The sequence below is a fragment of the Protomyctophum bolini genome (assembly GCF_963924005.1).
Source record: "Protomyctophum bolini genome assembly, chromosome: 4".
Taxonomy (NCBI): Eukaryota; Metazoa; Chordata; class Actinopteri; order Myctophiformes; family Myctophidae; genus Protomyctophum; species Protomyctophum bolini.
In genome coordinates, this window is record NC_137865.1 from 32,972,722 (window position 1) to 32,990,711 (window position 17,990).

The 17,990-nt window shown below is 42.6% G+C and overlaps 1 protein-coding gene across 2 annotated transcripts; it reads left to right on the forward strand.

Moving 5' to 3' along the window:
* The first annotated feature begins 703 nt into the window (after nucleotides 1-703).
* Nucleotides 704-17,568, forward strand: pidd1 (p53-induced death domain protein 1). Of its 2 annotated transcripts, XM_080761511.1 has the most exons (15): nucleotides 704-1,754; nucleotides 2,142-2,555; nucleotides 3,874-4,026; nucleotides 4,369-4,420; nucleotides 4,874-5,075; nucleotides 7,494-7,643; nucleotides 8,235-8,408; nucleotides 8,610-8,757; nucleotides 9,084-9,219; nucleotides 9,734-9,884; nucleotides 11,612-11,735; nucleotides 11,866-11,981; nucleotides 14,627-14,734; nucleotides 15,340-15,536; nucleotides 16,881-17,568. In XM_080761511.1, the coding sequence occupies exons 1-15, from the start codon at nucleotides 1,007-1,009 to the stop codon at nucleotides 17,110-17,112; spliced, it is 3,105 nt and encodes a 1,034-aa protein (XP_080617637.1). In that variant the 5' UTR covers nucleotides 704-1,006; the 3' UTR covers nucleotides 17,113-17,568. The 2 variants fall into 2 exon arrangements, 1 of the variants encoding a protein (XP_080617637.1); XR_013963936.1 differs by lacking the exons at nucleotides 15,340-15,536; nucleotides 16,881-17,568 and having other exon boundaries at nucleotides 11,870-11,981.
* The last annotated feature ends 422 nt before the right edge of the window (nucleotides 17,569-17,990 follow it).

A 17,990-nucleotide genomic window follows, 5' to 3' on the forward strand; every position in this document is an offset into this window, starting at 1 on the left:
ATGAGAGGGTACCTGGAAAAATATCTACCCCAAAAGGGGTACCTGGTCCAAAAAAGTTTGGGAACCCCTGCCCTAAAGACTTCAATTGTTAAACACCTGCTGCCTGCATTACTTAATTTACAAGAAGTCTACACAATTAGAGAATGTAGAAGAATTGTTTCAACGTTTGCCTGCCTGTTATCTCTCATAATGGTACCAACATAATCAATACACATGGACTGGACTTGTGGACAAAATATCTTATCCAACGATAACAAAATATGTTTTAGTTGTGGGTCTGAGAGGCTAAATCTCATTAACGGTGGTCCGTGGCTCAAATGCTGAATAAATATGAAATGGACGGTATATGGACATTTTATATGAAAAGGGGTTGAAAACAAAACCACAGCTCTATGGTAACAGTCATTAAATTGGTAAATAGTGCCACCGTGTGGATGAACTGTCTCAAATCTGGTCCCCGCCTTGCATTGAAACTTTGGCGGGGTCAGTACGCAGGCGCGCGTTTTAACAGCCAGAACCAACCAGATGAGAGGTGCTTCTGGATTATAGACAAAGAAAGAGCTCAACTCCGCATACCGGCGGCGCAAGTGAACCTAATCAAACACACAATATATGACGCAAAGCTTTTCGGGGGAAAAAAAGAAAGAAAATCGGAAATCCTTGTAAGAAACAAGGAAGTAAACAAACGCACAGGCAAGTTGTCTTTTCTGCCCTTCTCGAACATGACAAAAGAGTCATTGTAGATTTGTAGTTATATTGGTGTTCAGTTTACAACATTATCGCCATTAGCCTATTAATGACACGTCACGTAGCCAACAATTGTACGTTACAACAACACTGGTTAGCTTCGGGTATGAGTATGACAGCAGCGTTTGATGGCCATGAATGAACACAAACAAACGCATCATGCAGAAAGAAAAAGACGGATTTGTTTTTTGACCCGCGGGTAACATTAGGTAATGTAATTAATTTAATATTGTTCCGAACTAAGCGCACCTTATAGAGAATGAGCAGCAGAGGTGATGAAGAGAATGGGAATCGAGCATCCAAATGGACTGGGTCGGAGCCGGAGGATGAAGTGTTGGAAGTTACACCTGCAAAAACAACATCCAACAGAGAAGACACTTCTGTGGACCTGACGGCCCTCAGACTCTGCGAAGAAAGCCAACAGCACCAGCAGGATCCAGGGAAATCAGAAGGGGACGCTCAAGCTGTGTTACCATGGACAAACAAAGGGAACAGTGACACGAGAGTGTCAGTGTTGAGTGCAATACGTGGAGAGGTGTCTGAAGGCTGGACAGAAACTGTAATAAAGGAACCCCAGAAAGATGAGGACCCAACCACCTTGTCCTTTCGCCCCCCTGCATCTCCCTCACTTAGCTTCACTGACACCTGGGCTCCCTCCTTATCAAACCGCTCCTCGCCCTCTTCCCCCATCATGCATCACACCTCATGCATCACACCTTCATCTTCCTCCTGTGTCTCTCCCTCCTCCTCCTCCTCACCCGCCTTGTTATCGCTCACTCCTCCCTTGCCCCCCTCCGTGGAGCTCTCTTCCGTGCTGGCGGACACCAGGTTGACCCTGGATGTGTACCAGGGTGGGGCGGCTGTGCTCCCGCTCTTGTGGCGGTCCATCCCAGGGCAGCTGAGGGCCCTTCAATACCTGAGACTGGGCTCTGAGGATGGAGCGGGGATGGAAGATGCCCTCGAGGTCCTGCCTCACCTCAAACAGCTACGCTCACTGGCAATCCGAGGTACTTTACACATCCTGCACCGTCCTACAGTGTGCCGTTGTGACAATAACAAACAAGGCTGTTACTGTAAATGTGTTTTTAGGTCTTAACCCCTTGTGTTTTTGAGTATTTGGCACCCAGGATTACATTAGACAATTGTCTCTGAGTTACAAAATCCTGGGATTCAAAAAATATTATAAAAGAAGAAAATAACCATTCTGAGCTTATGTAGACTGGCAAATTTCAGTATTTGATTATGATGAAGTATATACAGCTTATTGGCAGTGCATTTTAAACTCACTCTCTGTCATATTCTCTGTTTCCCTGAACTCTGTCTGTCCCTTATTCAAACTCTTGCTTCCCCTTTCTGTTCCACCTCTGTCTCACCTGTGTCTTTATTTTTTCAAGGACACTGTTTTTATGATGCCCAAGGTCTCCCCCTGCCTGGCCTCCTCACCACCCTGCCCAGTTCCCTCGCCTCCCTTTCTCTCCTGGTGCACCTGGATCTGTCTTTTAACCAACTCTCCTGCCTGCCGCCCTGCCTGCTCCACCTGCCTGCCCTGTCCTCATTGCTCCTCTGTCACAACCGTCTCTCAATTCTTCCCCCTGACATTGCCCAACTGTCCTCTCTCGGTTACCTCTCCCTGCTGGGGAACCGGCTGGTCTCTCTCCCCCAGAGCCTGGGTCAGCTGAAGGGGCTGCAGATGCTGGACGTCTCGCACAACCTTCTCCAAAGCCTGCCCGAAGAGATCGGCACCCTGGGGGAGCTTGTTAAGCTGGAGCTGTCCCACAATGAGCTGAGGCAGCTGCCAGAGACCATGGGTAAGAGCGCCTACAATCCACCAATTAACCTATTATTTCCCCCCAAACATTAGATTTTACATGATTGTATTCATTTTACTTTGTACTTACATATTCCATAGCAGAAAAGAAAAGGAGCAGGAAGAAGATAAATCATATTTATACCTGCCCCTATCATAAAAAAAAACATCTAATTGATGCTGCTACCAACCATACATTTTATATCACCATGATTACATCAAATAAAAAAGAAAGAAAAACACAAGACAAAAGAACATAGAGCTCAACAAGAGAACAAACAAAAACAACGCTGAGGTAACAAAATAACACTTATATCTAACCTTCTAATTAATATTTTATAATTTTTTTCCTTTCTTAAACTGAAACACTGTTGTACAGCTCTTCAACTCCTGGTTTTGTGAATTCCATAACTTTATACCTGTAACAGAAGTGCACATTTGTTTTAGTGTAGTCCGAGCGAACAGATGTTTAAAATCATGTCTTCTTCTATGGTCCTCATCCTCTGAGCTAAACACAAATGACTTCTGTAACTGTGTTGGTAATGATCTGGTTTTTCGCTCTGAACACCACTAATAATGTTCGTAATTAGTTCGTAAACGTAGCCTAGCTATAGCTTAAAGCTGCTATAAGAAATAATATGTCAACATTTTAATTACATTCTTTTTTGTATTCAGACAGCCAGCAATGGGTAGAAGAACGCTCTCCAAAAAATTTAGTCTCTGTGACACATCTAGGGGCCACATCTGCATTCAAAGATGTTCCTAGAAGCTTTGTAATTGGTCGGAAAAAAAACATGGTCGCAATGACTAACCAATCAGGAAGCAGACAGGCAAATCGACCAATAACAAAGCTTCTAGGAAAACCTTTGCAGCTGGATTGATTGACTTATTGCCATTTGAGGTGGTGCAACTGGCTCCAGGGGACTGCGGTGTCCATTAGTTATGTATGTGGTTGAGCTTATTAAAATGCTCAAGCACTCTTGACCTGTCTGTTGTCACCCAATATAAAGCTTCACTTTGGGACAATTGGGACATTCAAGACTGAATAATATTTGGTGGGGCAAACAGAAGATTTCTAATTTTCAAGTTGAGTTAACTGTAGCTCAGTAACACTAACACCGTCATGCGACAGGCTTAAGGAAAGAAAGTAAAGTGGCCACATAGACCACTTTGCATCTCGTGAATCGCTAAATATAAATAGTCATATGGTTAATGAGCAAATAGAAGTGAGAATGAAAACAAGCAATTCATGGTGGTTCAGGGTGAACACAGAGTGCACTGTTCAGTGGTATCAGTGGTGTCCTCTCTGTATCTCCCAGGGTCTCTCCTCTCTCTCAGGGAGTTAGTCGTCCACAGCAATCACCTCCGCCTCATCCCACAGTGTCTGAACCAACTGCCTCTGCTGAAGATGGATGCACGGAACAACCCTCTGGGACGACCCCCGACCCCTCCACCCCTTCCCCCAACACCAGGTGAGCATAACCTAAGAATGAAATTGCCCTTCTGTTCATAGCTCTCTTTAATATTTAACTCTCCGTGTGTGTGTGACTGTGTGTGTGTGTGTGTGTGTGTGTGTGTGTGTGTGTGTGTGTGTGTGTGCGCGCACGCGAGCGCTCGGCACGGAATGTGATTATAAGAGCGCCCCTCACTTCACACAAGTGTGATTTTTATTTGTCTAATTAGTCTGTATTTCGCACTGTTTTTTTAAAGTATTATACAGATAGTTTATTTGTTATTAGGCTATCATTGATTATTGCTGACTGTTACTGTGTTATACTGTATGCATTCTCAGCCAGGTTACTGTCTCTTCTCAGATCGAGCGGTGACGAAAATCCCAGAGTTGCACCTTGCATTCAGCCAACATAGGTACAACAAACTCCTTTCATATTCACAAAAGCACTGGGAGCAGATTGGATGGGTTCGCGTTAACCCATTAAAACCTGGAAAGCATCTGTGTAATTTTAGATTTGAACCATTATTTGAAACTTTGACTATTCAAAAATACAGTACAAGCTTGTAGATTTGCTATTCTTGAAAAACCTTGAAAGTTTGTGACAAATCTTTGAATATATACAGTATATATATTTTTATAAAGTGAACATTTTTAACTCAAATCTTTGTTATGGGGGTCCGTCAAACAAACATATTTTGAGATGGGGGTTAGAGGCCAAATACATCCTTGACATGAAGAAGCTACAGCACCACTGATAATATAGGCAGGTTGCTATATTATAGCAACCTGCCTTTTTCAGAAAACTGTTGGAAGGCCTTTGTGGAATCTTCATGGGTTAAAGATGTTTTGCTCCCTGTGTTCCTCAGTTTCTGTGTGTCGTCTGCTGGCTGTCACGTCTTTCTCCCAGGGGGGACTGAGCTCCTGTTCCCCCCAGGGTGCCTGGTGACCACCACGAGACTGAAGTGGGCTGAAAAGAAACCAGACAAGAAGTGGGTATGGCTAGAGGAGCACGACATCCTGTCGAGCCGCCCGCTGGAACTTCGTCCACACGGAGTTACCTTTTTGAAGGTACAGTTAGAGTGGTTGTGAACTGTTTGTGTTTGCCATGGCCACTTCCACAACATGCATTTCTTTCTTTGACACAAACACAGTGGAATCAAGTCGCTGGCTGTGTCCAAAATCACTCGATTTACAATTTAGTCATCAGGGTGCATACTTAGTTTAGACTAGTCATTGGTTAGACTGTGACATAAGGTTGGTGAGGGGTGCGTTAAAACGACCGGATTAAGGTTGGTGAGGGGTGCGTTAAAATGACCGAATTAAGGTTGGTGAAGGTTGCGTTAAGGGTTGGGAGAGGGTTAAGGTTACGTGTGCTGCCCCGTGGGAGGTTATGGTTAGGGTGAGGGTTTGAGATAGGTTGAAGGACTAATGACTGGTCTAACCACTGCACCCATACCAATGCATACCATAGTCATCAGGGATCATACATAAGCTACGAACCTAAGCTACTCACTGTATAGTGATTGTGTCATTTTGTAGTGGTGAATTTATAGTGATAATTATCCCACAATGCGTTGTGAACAGCACAGACGACCTCAGTCAGTAGTGTCCAAAATATGTTTACAATTTTGCAGATGAGTTCACTATTCCCTAGATCAGGGGCTCTCAACGTTTTTGGCCGGGGACCCCCGGAGATGCTTTGACAGTGTCTCGGAACCCCCTCCCGGCCCCCAATATAAATTGACTGCTACAATAACCTTAATAATAGAGACAATACACTATACATAAATGCTGAAACCAGATAATCATTAGGGAAGGTGTACATTTCCATTTATCCTTTTATTTTTTTAAATAATCTGGCGACCCCCAGAGGGGTCACGACCCACGGGTTGAGAACCCCTGCCCTAGATGTCTAGAGTAATGAGTGAGTGCGTGATTTCAGACATAGCCTCTTAGCTCTACTTTGTGCTTTCATCTCTAGAGCCTGCCTGATTATTATGTCCATTATCTCCATTATCTGATTCGTTTGAGTACATCGGTGTCTGCAATTATGCAGCTTCAATTATGAATCTGGTCCCCATTTTAACCAATTTCAAGTCAACCTGGGCATGTCAGCAAACCTCCCACGATGCGTTTCGATATGTAGCACCTAGGCATGTAACGATATATTTTCAATTTCTTTCTTTTTTTTAGGGGGGCTAGTGAATTTATGGTGTGTGATGTGAAATGTGAGCTTTAGTCATATTCCATCATATTCAAGTGCTTTTTGAGAGAAATGAGAGTCACTTTCAGTAGTAGAGCACTGTAGAGGGGAGCTGTCTGTGTCTGTGCCCAGGTGATGATGGTCGTTGATGCTCATCAAGGAAGGCAATTATGTTTCTGCACTCTCAAAAGTAATGCTACTTCTTTTGCAATGTAGTTAAATAAAAAATGTGAAAAAAGCTCGGGGGGAGATAAATTATATAACATTTATAAAACGGTAATTTTTCTGGAATTATTTTTTTGTTTAAAATATAGTGAAAAATCTTATCGTGAACATCATATCGTGATACGAATCGTATCGTGAGTTGAGTGAATCGTTACATGCCTAGTAGCACCTGACAAAGCCAACGCGGCCAAAACAGCTGAAAATTAAACAATAAAATTAAGCTTTAAGTCTTATCCATCGCCCGAGAGAAGCAGTGGGGGTGTGTGTGTGTAGGGGGGCATTTTGGGACCGATACCGATCACCGATTGTTTTTCTCATGATCGGCTGATACCAATAGGTCCGATACCGATACTGATCTTGTGAAATGTTGCAAATTTCCAGAATTATTATGTCAAAACCAACATCAAAACTGTTCCTGTGTGTGTGGGGAGGAAGGGGAGAATGTTTAGGTCCGTCACAAAAATGCAAAATGATGTTATACTCTATATCTGATTGATATTTATACCACTTAAATAGTGTAAAAGATCAGTTTCTCCAGATAGGGTAAATTGCAGATCAGAGTGAATATCGGTCGATGTGGCCGATCACCAATCACTGGCCGATTATCGGAGCATCTCTAGTTGCTGTCTTTAATGTACAATATCTTGTCTACCAGCACCTCCACCCGGATGTGCACAAAGTTCTCATGGAGACTTTCTTCAAATTTAAGTTCTTCAAATTAATTTCAAGACTTTACAAATGTACAAAAAAAGTAATTTGTCTAGTTTATCCCTTCTGTTCGTATCTGCCTTGCCTACTTTACATGGTACATTGGCAGTAGCCTAGTGCAGGGGTTCTCAACCTGGGGGTCGTGAAGTTTTATCTTGTGGGGGGGGGGGGGTCCCAGATTATTTAAAACATGCATAAACCTTCCTTAATGATTATATCTGGTTTCAGTATTTATTTATGATGTATTTTCTCTATTATTAAGGTTATTGTAGCAGTCAATTTGTATTGGGGAACAGCCAAAAACGTTGACAACCCCTGGCCTAGTAGTTAATCCTTTTCAACGCTCACAGCCAGTGGAGGTGTGTGTGCCGTACCATCGTTCCAGCCGCAGGGAGGTGGTCGTGCGGAGGTTTGATGGGCAGTCATGGAGCACGCTGCCCACTGCTCTGAGGAGAGGAAGCCAGAGCAACTCATGTCACCCCGGAGGACGTTCTGCCAGGGTAACCCCAACACCCTCTCACTATGAAACAATATTTAGTCTCTACTAGCTGGGCACTTAACTGAAAATGTATGGAAACCACTGTATAGATGGAACCAGTCAATGGATCTTGGTTTTAATTTGAATCTTGCTCATGTCCTAACTTTAACAATTAAGCATATTTACTGTACAGACTTTTCAGAGAACTATCAAAATGATAGTTAATTAATCGTGATCGAGGTAAAAGTTTGAAATTATTGTGACGTTGATCTCCCACTCCCAGGCCTAATCTCTACTAGTATAATTATCAGCACTTACTAAGAATTATACAATTCACGCGCCCGCTGGCCAAGTGGTCCAGGCGCATGCCACATATACTGTAGGCTTTGGCCTATAATTATACATTTCACCAAGTAGCCTACAATTCACCCCCGCAGGTTCGTGAGACATGGCCAAAGCATTTCCGGGGGTCCCCAGCCAAAAACATTTGAACCCCTGCCATATAATGTATATTTCACATGTGTCCTTCAGAATCCCCGTCTTTGTAGCCCAAATTGCAATAATTGGTGTAGTACAGTATCTTCACTGAGAGTTCACCTCCTTCTCCCTGTAGCTGGCCTGCTGCTCAGTGAAGCAGTTCTCCTGGTTCGTAGCTGTGTCCCGTCCAGTGAGGGACAGCTGTTCCCTCACACCGGAGGGGACACTGTTAGTGTCCAGTCTTGACCCCGGAATCAAGTTGCTATTCCCCCCAGACGCCACTCTGCAGACCCGAACCATTACCTTACAGGTAATGTAAACACAGTTTAGTCGTGCACGTGCAGTGTAATACACTAGTTTTTGGTTTGTTTTAGTTTTGTAGGTTAATAGCCTGGTTTATTTGAAGTTGTGTTTAGGGGAGGATCATGGATGGAATGCTACCACTCATGCTGCCATTTGTGTAAATAAACACCACTGTCTGGAGTTTATGACACGTCTTCCCTCCCTGTAGGTGCTGCAGGTGTCTGTGTCAGAGGTGCAGGCATTTTGTGGTGACCCCCAGGCCAGGGTCAGCCCTCTACTCTGCCTCTCGCAGACTCCCAGCATGGATTTCCTGCATCCTATTAAGGTGCAGGTCCCCCTTCCAAATGGAGTACCAGGTACAACGGTCACCGTTCTTGACTGCACCACAACACAATGTAATTGCGCCAATCTCTCTCACTGGACGTGTAGTGTGCATACGCAGAGTTTGTTAACAAAAGTCATTACTTTAAAAATCAATCTCGTGTTGCAATCCATACTCCAAACTTGAGGTCCGCTTCGAAAATTCGATACAGGAGGCAGGGTGATACATAATAAGGCATTCAAGACAAGTGCATTGGAAAGTTGCAACTTGTCACTGAAGGTTTTGCAGTTATGCAGTGCAGACACGCAGAGGAACATGACATTAATGCATGTATTGTCAACATGCCCCGGGGCTCCGCAGGACACATGGTGGATATGTCCTGCCTACATCTACTGCACGGTGACCCCAACGCCCACACCTGGACTGACATCACATCACAAGTGTCTCTCTATGTCACCCATCTCTATGCCATATTCTACATCACACATTTCTCCTGGTGAGTTCCTATTAACTTTGGCTTTATTGATTCTTTATTTGATCCTGTTTTGTATGAACTTCCAGTGGTGGAAAAAGTTAAATGTACAAAAGTATTGGCATCAAAATGTACTTAAAAGTACTAAAAGTAAAAGTACTCATTATGCATTTCAAGTTTCAATGTATATAAAAAGTCTAAATGTTAAATGTTAAAGGGCTGAAGTGTATAATGTATGTTTTGTAATAATAACCAAAATCTACAAAGTTATCGTAACTAAAGTTTTCAAATGAATGTAGTTGAGTAAAAGTACCGGTACAATACTTGGATCCGAGATGTAGTGGAGTGTGAGTGGGTGCAGTACTTAGTTTAGACTAGTCATTATTGGAAATTTGAAATACTTAAGTATAGTAAAAAAAATCAGCAGTAGACTAGTAAGTACAGTACTTACTAGTGCAGTACTTTAGTTATTTTCCTCCACTGTTAACTTTATAGTTCTACACAATTCATTCAAAATTGATTCTTTGCACCATTCTAGGTACTGGTTGTGGTACACGACCCAGCGCTGTGTCAGTGGGGTGGTCAGGCGGGTCTACCAAAGGCTCAAACAGTTCAAAGTGCAGTTCCTGGTCCTGCAGAGAAAGACGGACCCTACGCAGGTTCTCTTGCAATGCTTGCCTACAAACAAGGTAGGCTAATTATTATTCTTTCCTGTCAACAAATTCAGACCAGACTACGTTTGGTTTACCAAGAACTGGCTGTATTTTATGCTTCTCAACTCTGTGTCTGGGTGATCATTGACAAAGAATTTGCACTGTTGCCTTAAATGTCCAAGAATTTGACTTTGTGACAGTGGTCGATGTGTATATAGACTGGCATAGCAGAAAACACTCTTACACTTAAAGCTAAATAAATTGGGGGAGGAGGCATCCAACTGATGTGCCAGAGGAACAAATACCCATAGGCTACTGCTTCCCAAACAGTGGGTCGGGCCCCATTTGTTGGTCATGGACCAATTTTTATGGTTCACGACTCCAGTAAAAATCCCATTTTATTTTCCTACGTCTAAAAAATATATAGATATTTCAAAAGATTTTAGTTTAAAAATTATAATAATTGTATACATTCTAAAACAAAAATGAAAGAAATTCCATGAATAAAAATATGAATTAAGAAGTTGTGTGTTTGTAGATCTGCTATTTTCACTAGTTTGGGTCCTGGGCAAACATCTACCACTGAATATGGAACATTATTAATAATACTAGCTAATACTAGCTAGTATGATGTGTTAATAGTATCTATTATTATATCACATATCAGTATGATCATATGCCAGTTTTGTTATTTTGTTTATTTTTTATTTTGTTCCTGCTTGGGAGTTTTTCCTTACTGGATTGAGCATTGAATGGGGTGTGTTGAATTTAGTACCCCCTCGATCCTAAAGAGTTTTCTTCTAATTAAGGCTGGTGAGTGGCCTGACACCAGCCAGTATCACACAACCTATCTTCATATAATTGGTCCTCATTAATGCTCATTACAGTATATTGTATCTTTCTACTTGGTCTGTGGACAGTAAAGAAACCCGCCTACTAGTGACATCATCGATGTGGAACCCAAGCGAATTGAAACTGCAGGCTTTCTATTCCTGGAAAGTTGGCATACTACAATGGAAGCCATTGTTCTTGCGTTAATAAAAATCTAAGAATAAAATCTGCCTAACGATGATGTCACTCATTGGTTCACATTATGTGTCCAGAGGAACAGAGTATGATACAGTACACAAGAAAACCATGTTCTTCAGTGTCTTGTCCTTCAACAGTTTGATCTCGTTTCCTTGAGCATGCAGTATCTGATAAAGCTGTGGCGTCAAGTATCTATATATACGGTACTTACGTAGATGAGAGTGAATCATTACAAACAGATTAAAGGTTAAGCATGTTTTGTTTCCTTTGTATGAGGCCATGTAAGGATCCTTTGAGACTAACCATGATTAAGCCTTATATGTCTCTCCCACATGTCTCTCCACTGGTGGTATCTCATTAAACAAGCACGTAATCTGTGATAAGCCATGTCCAGCTGTTGAAAATCAATGCGATTGAAAATGTTGGACTGACTGACTGACTTAACAACCAACAGACAGGCTTATACAGTACTAGCGCACAGTCACAGATAACGCCAGACATTTACTACAGGAATTTAGTCTTTAAAGTGTAGCCTGAGAGTGGGACAATAAACCCCTGACCACATTAATGTTTGATTCATGCCCTCAGCACCAGTGCTGCATATCATTGCTCTTCTCTGCTTCACTGTCATGTCTCAATAAAGCAAGACATTTTCTTTTTAAAGGGGAGAAAGTTAATTGAAAAAATGGTCAAAGGATAAGTGCTGAAAAAGGTCGTTTATGTTTGCCCCTCAGGTGGACAGCAGAGTTCAGTCTCTGTCGGAGCAATATGAGGGACCCCAGCCGTCTGACCTCTGTGACATACTGGAAGGGGAGCAGTTCTTTGCTGGCTTTGAGAAGGGCCTGGACATCAATTCAGGTCTTAAGTCCTTTTGACGACTTTTATCTCAAAGAGGTTTATCATTTGACCTCTGCTTCCTTCCCCCCAAGATCTCGCAATACCTCCCTTGGAACAGCAAGTTGTATGACCTTGTATTTTTTTCCTCTAGACAGACCAGACTGTGAGGGAGGAAGGCTGTCTTTTGTGTTCTACTCCAGCCTGAAGAACCTGAAGGAGGTGTATGTCTCTCCAGCTGAGGGACAGGCAAGACCAGTGAGGGGACAAGTAAGATGAAGCATGAATACATTGTACACATAACACATACAATACTAACTCAACTATGAACAAAACCCGCCAATACCAGTGACGCCATTGATGGGGAATCCAAGCTAATAGAAACTGCAGGCTCTCTATTCCCACAATACAATGTTGCTGACATGTATGACCCAAAGCTCTGGCCTGCTGGGAAATAATGTTCGCTGGTATTATTATTACTCTATGAACATCTCGCTTGTGTTTTACAATGCACGAGGGCTGCGTGTTGGCCACAGTGAAAGTGGACAAGCTACTTGAGAGATGTGACATTCTGTGTGCACAGGAGACATTCCTGGCCAAACAAGACCCAGAGTGTTTTCCGCTCATGGGGACTTCCATGGCGTGGGTGAATCTACCACTGACCTATGCACAGAAGTTGTCAGGGGGAGGATCCCAGGAGGTGTAGCCATAATGTGGAATAAAACCGTGGTTTCTGAACTGCCCACAGCCCTCCTATGAGTCACTCATAGGAGGGCTGTGGGCAGTTCAGAAACCACCGGTCCACCAGTGACATCATCGTTAGACAGATTTTTGAAACAAGATTTTTTTTTTGAGTCACAGACTGAGTAGAAAAAAATGGTGCCATTTTATCATGATTATTAGAGAGGACCTATTATATGAAGATAGGTTGAAAAGTGGTGAAGTGGTCCTTTAATTAATGTGATTAGACTGTGAGCTGACTGGGGTATTGGGATTGAGCTGATTGGTAATGACAAGCTAATTATATTGAATGTTTATATGCCATATGAGAACACACAATGAGGACGAGTATCTTTGTAGGTTGGCTTTTATTCAGGATAACTCCTCCTGCATTTATATTGTTGGTGATATGGATGCCGATGTAACGAGTGCCAATTCTATATTTGGTAAACACCTAATTCAGTTTTGTCTAGATAGTGGGCTGATTACAACAAACATTAACATTCCGAAAGATGCCTTATTGTGTCGTGATATGAACTGTGGGAATAGACAACACAGTAAGGATCTTTGCTCCCTGTATGAAACAATAGTGAAATATCTCTGTAGTGCAAGTAGATCTTACCGCACACTGCGCACAGGAAAAGACATAAAGTACATAATGTTAAGCTGGGTTGGAATGAACATGTGTAAAAGCTCCATGTAGAGGCCCGAATGGCGTTCAAGAAGTGGGCTGAGTCTGGCAAACCGAGGCAAGGCCCTTTGTTTGAAAATAAAAAAAGTTTTTTTAAGTGTGCACTCCGTTATATTAAAAGAAAAGAAAATGAGGGCAGACTCGCTGGCAAATAAGCTACAGAATAACAATGTCAACAATTTCTGGAAAGTGGTTAAGACAAAACAGGAAAGGGCGAACACCAGTGTTGGTGAGGTGCTGGCCTAAGGCAGTAAATAAGTAAAAAAGAGAAAAAAGGCAGAACACTCGTAGCCACGATGCTGTATATTTATTAGTGTCCAACATTTCGGCCTTTCGGCCTTCAGGGAATCTGGAAAGAGGTTATGAACATTGGAAATTCCAAAACATCACTCCCATCAAAATATAGATGGAGTTTGTGGCCCAGATGAAATCGCACAGCTATGGAAAAATAAATATTAAATAAATACAAGAGGCTATACTAAAGCTTAAAGAAGGTAAAGCATGTGGACTAGTAGATCATCACAGCTGAGCATATTAAATATGCTAGTGGTAAACTGTGCCCTCTGGTGGCCATGTGCTACACAGGCCTCTTTGTGCATGGTTTATTTCCAGATCCTATGCTTGCTATTGTACTAATTCCAGTCTTAAAAGATAAAGCGGGGAAGCTGAACAGATCTGATAATTACAGGCCAGTGTCATGGCCAAAGTGACGGAGATAATTATCTTGAGTAGTTTGTCTGCTGACAAACAATTTGGCTTCAAGACAAAACGTGGCAATTTGGCTCCAAGAAAAAACTTGGCATATTTGCACTTAAAGAAATACTGGATAACTATAACAAGCACAGTTCCACTATGTTCATGTGTTTTATTGGTGCCTCCAGAGCTTTTGACTGTATTAACCATGACAAGTTATTCATAAAATTGTCCAAAAGTGGGGTTCCCAGTTATCTGGTTAGAATATTGGTGCACACATCAGAAAATTAGGGTGAAGTGGGGGAAATGTAACATCTACTCCCTTCCATGTATCCAACTCTGTCCGTCAGGGGGGAATACTATCCCCAATTTATATATGAACGATGTATCTGTGTGTTTAAATGCTTCTGGTACGGGATGTAAGGTGGGTGATTGGACCGTCAATCACCCATATACCTGTAGTGCTGGTCTCCAACAGCTCCTGAGAATATGTACGCAGTATTGTGCTGATTTTGATATTATATATAATGCTAAAAAGACTCAAAAGAGTAAGATTATGATTGTGAGAACCAGAGCGAATCAACCTTCCAAAACTTCTATCTTGCTGGTAAGATTCTCAGTAATGATGAGTACCTGAGACATGTTATTTCAGATGACCTCTCTGATGACAGGGACATTTTCAGACAACGTAGAAAGCTGTATGCTCAAGCAAATACATGTTGCAATAATAATAAACATTGTGAATGTGTCTTTTTATATCTGATACATATTGTTGCTGTTGGATAATAAACATTGTGAATGTGTCTCCTAGGTGTCTTTCTATCGAGGAGAGGTTCCCAGTGATCTGCCGCAGGAAGTGGCCAGGAAGAGGAAAGGACATGACACCCAGTGGTTGGCAACCTTACCACTCAGACTTCCTGTTAGTAAAACCTTTAACAAACAAAAGTCCAAGTGCTTGTCAGAGTGAGGGGTCCCCAGTTAAATTCTGATTATTTTGGGTGGTCGCTGCCTAAAAAGGTTAACTTGAGAAGAACCACTGGCTTAGGAGACATCCACTATGTGCATGTGTTCGTCCATCTGTGCATGTATATGTTAATGTTTTACTTTTAGATGAGCAATTATTTGAACTAAAGTAATTTGGTGTAATGATGGTGGTTCTTGATAAAGATTCTCTTATGAAATGGAGTGGCCATATCGGTGTAAATAGGCACCATCCACATGCTATTAAAGACTTGTATGTGTATTTTAGGTATATATGTTGATAGCTTCTTATCGCCTATACAGTAGCAATAGAATCCCCTCTGATGACAAAATAATGTGGATGTCTCCCATATACCATTACAAATAACCTCAAACTGAGATGCAGAGATACACGTGTTACAACTACATGTATACTATTCCAACCCTAAACACTATGATTGGCAGAGACATGCAGAGGTACTAGCGGGTGCATACTAGCGGGCGCGGTACATGTACATGTGTTACTTAAAACCCAACTATTCTGTCTTTGTCCTTTACTATCAGGCTCTAAGTTCGGATAGGAGCTATGTCATGGAGGAACATCAATACCCTCCTCTGAACTTGGGGGACCCTGAGAGTGGTTACCTGACAGAGGTCAACCTGCTGTCCATCTCTCTGCAGATAGGACAGGACTGGCGCAACATTGGTATCAACCTGGGCTTGAGCTATCAGGAGCTGGACCGGATCCAGTACAAGTACAGGTGGGTACATGGAGCAAAAGAGGAAAATATTAATATTTGGTCTAACATTGCAGATATAATCAATTTATTTATTTATTTATTTCTATTGCACAGTGGTGGGAAACCATTAATTTTAGCGAGCCCGTTTTATACCGATAAAAAAGACCTCACCCCGCGGTTTTATTTGAGAGGACGTCTTTAGCATCATAAGTGTTTAGAGAGTCCGCCAACTATCACATCTTAATAAAAGTCTAAAATGGTCTGGGGGGGGGGGGAAATCACACCCGTGTGAAGTGAGTGGTGCAACTCCGTGTGGGGGTCCCTCTACTGTACTGTACTGGCACACCCGAAATCATATATACAGTTAAATGTGCGTTTGTGTGTGTGTGTGTGTGTGTGTGTGTGTGTGTGTGTGTGTGTGTGTGTGTGTGTGTGTGTGTTAGGTTGCGCACAGGTGGTGAAAAACAACCATGCTGTTTTCGTGCTCAGACCCAGCCAGCCACACACATAGCTTCGTAAGGGAGTGGTTGCACCACTCAAAAAAGATCACTGTGCAAATAGCACTCTCCTCTAGCATCAGGGTCTTGAGCTCTACAGTGTTGTTGGCTAAGCTGTCGCGCAGCAGTGGCTCTCACAGTGTCAGTTTGCTTGCCACCAGTTCCGGGTGCCTGACGCAGCCAGCCCTCATCCATCTCTCTCTCTCTGACTTTGTCCGTGACCCGTGGTAGGTCCCCGTAGAGGACCAGATTTCTGATGTGGTCCGTGCATGTGACACCTATAGTGCCATTCGTACCATTCTTTTATAGATAGACACCCAGCTTCATGAGTCCTCATTCTGGACGGCTATGTGCGCAAAAGCTACGAGAAAGATTGAGATGTGTCATTGTGTGTGGTATTTCCATTGCCTGAAAGAAGTCTGCAGAGAATGAACATGATGGAGAATTTGATTGTTAATCTCTCTGTCAGCCGTCACAGTGCCATCTGGGACGCTGCAGGAGATTACATACATACAGTAGACTGATGATCAGCTGGCACCCTCCCCCCTCTTACTCAGAAAACCACTCACGCATGCTCCTCACACGAGGACCTCTGCAGAGGTGGAGGGAAGGAGGGGAAAATGGATTATGTGATATTATAAAAAATGAATGGGCGGTTAAGTGTTACAGTATTGTGACGTACACACGCATCTGCAAATAAGAATATATGCCCAGTGAATTTCCTCACCAAAAAAAAAGGAATATATATAATGATGGATGTGCCAGATAAATTTTCAGATTTCTCGATTTATGATTCACTGTTGTCTCATCCATTAAATCAGGGAAAAAAGAATCTTAACCTTTTCATAATGTCTTCTTGCCCCTCCAGGGATAACCTGGGTGCCTTGGTGCTGGACATGCTGTTCCACTGGGCACGAGGGCAGACAGGAGTGGGGCAGGGGGCTGTGCCCAGGCTGGTGGAAGCCATGGTGGAGAGCGGCAGGAGGGACCTGGCCGATGAGATTGAGGACATAGTCAGCTTGGGAAAGACGAAGTACAGAGAGTCATTGAGGAGAGTGGGTCTGGAAGCAGAGACCTCCCTTCACAATGAACCACCGTAGCAGGCCGGAGCCAACATTTGGTGCAGATGGCTGCATTGCACGAGTAACTACTAGCCTAGGACACCCTGCCAGAACATTCGGTACCATTTTCCTTATGTCTGTCTTGCACTATGAAACATTTCTTTGTTGTACTTTGTTCAGGTTTGTGTTACTGTACTCTAGTCTAGTGACAAGTTAGCAATACCACTACTTAAATGACATGGAGGGCTAAAGGAGCTGACCAGATGCATACAAATAATGGTCACAGGTCACCGTGTCACCATTTGTATAATCTCTGCGACAAGGGATCAACTTCCACTCGTCTCAGTTTGATTAGAGCTGGAGCTCAGCTAACGACTTTCTGAATCAGTGACTTTTCACTTGTGTGCCTTCATTCTCTTTACAACCAGTTTGGTTGCAGTACTGTATCATCTCAATAATAAATTAACATTGATCTAACGAACAGCTTAAAAATGTTTAGCCTATGTAATTTTTATTTTATTTATTCGATGGAATGTTCATATTTAAGTAAAATATGCGGATACAATTAAAGAAACGTGTTGGTCAACACAAATGCACACTGTAATGTATCCCCCATGGCCCATATAAAACAAACCCACATGGCCCATGCAGATTTATGCAGTCTGGTTTTGTTATTTTTATTTGAAGGTCACTGGGTTTGAGAAAAATCGTCACGACCGTCACTATGACGCAGAATTCCATCCCCTCCCCTCAAAGCACCTTTTTATCTGCACACTAAAATGGAAATTGTAACTGTGCTTTCCACTATAAGCCACCAGAGGACCTGACTATTTATCCCTTTGATGTTTTGTTGAGTCTAGACCCCATAGGCCGGACGGACGATCGCACTGTGATTGGTTACTATGGTAAATGTATTG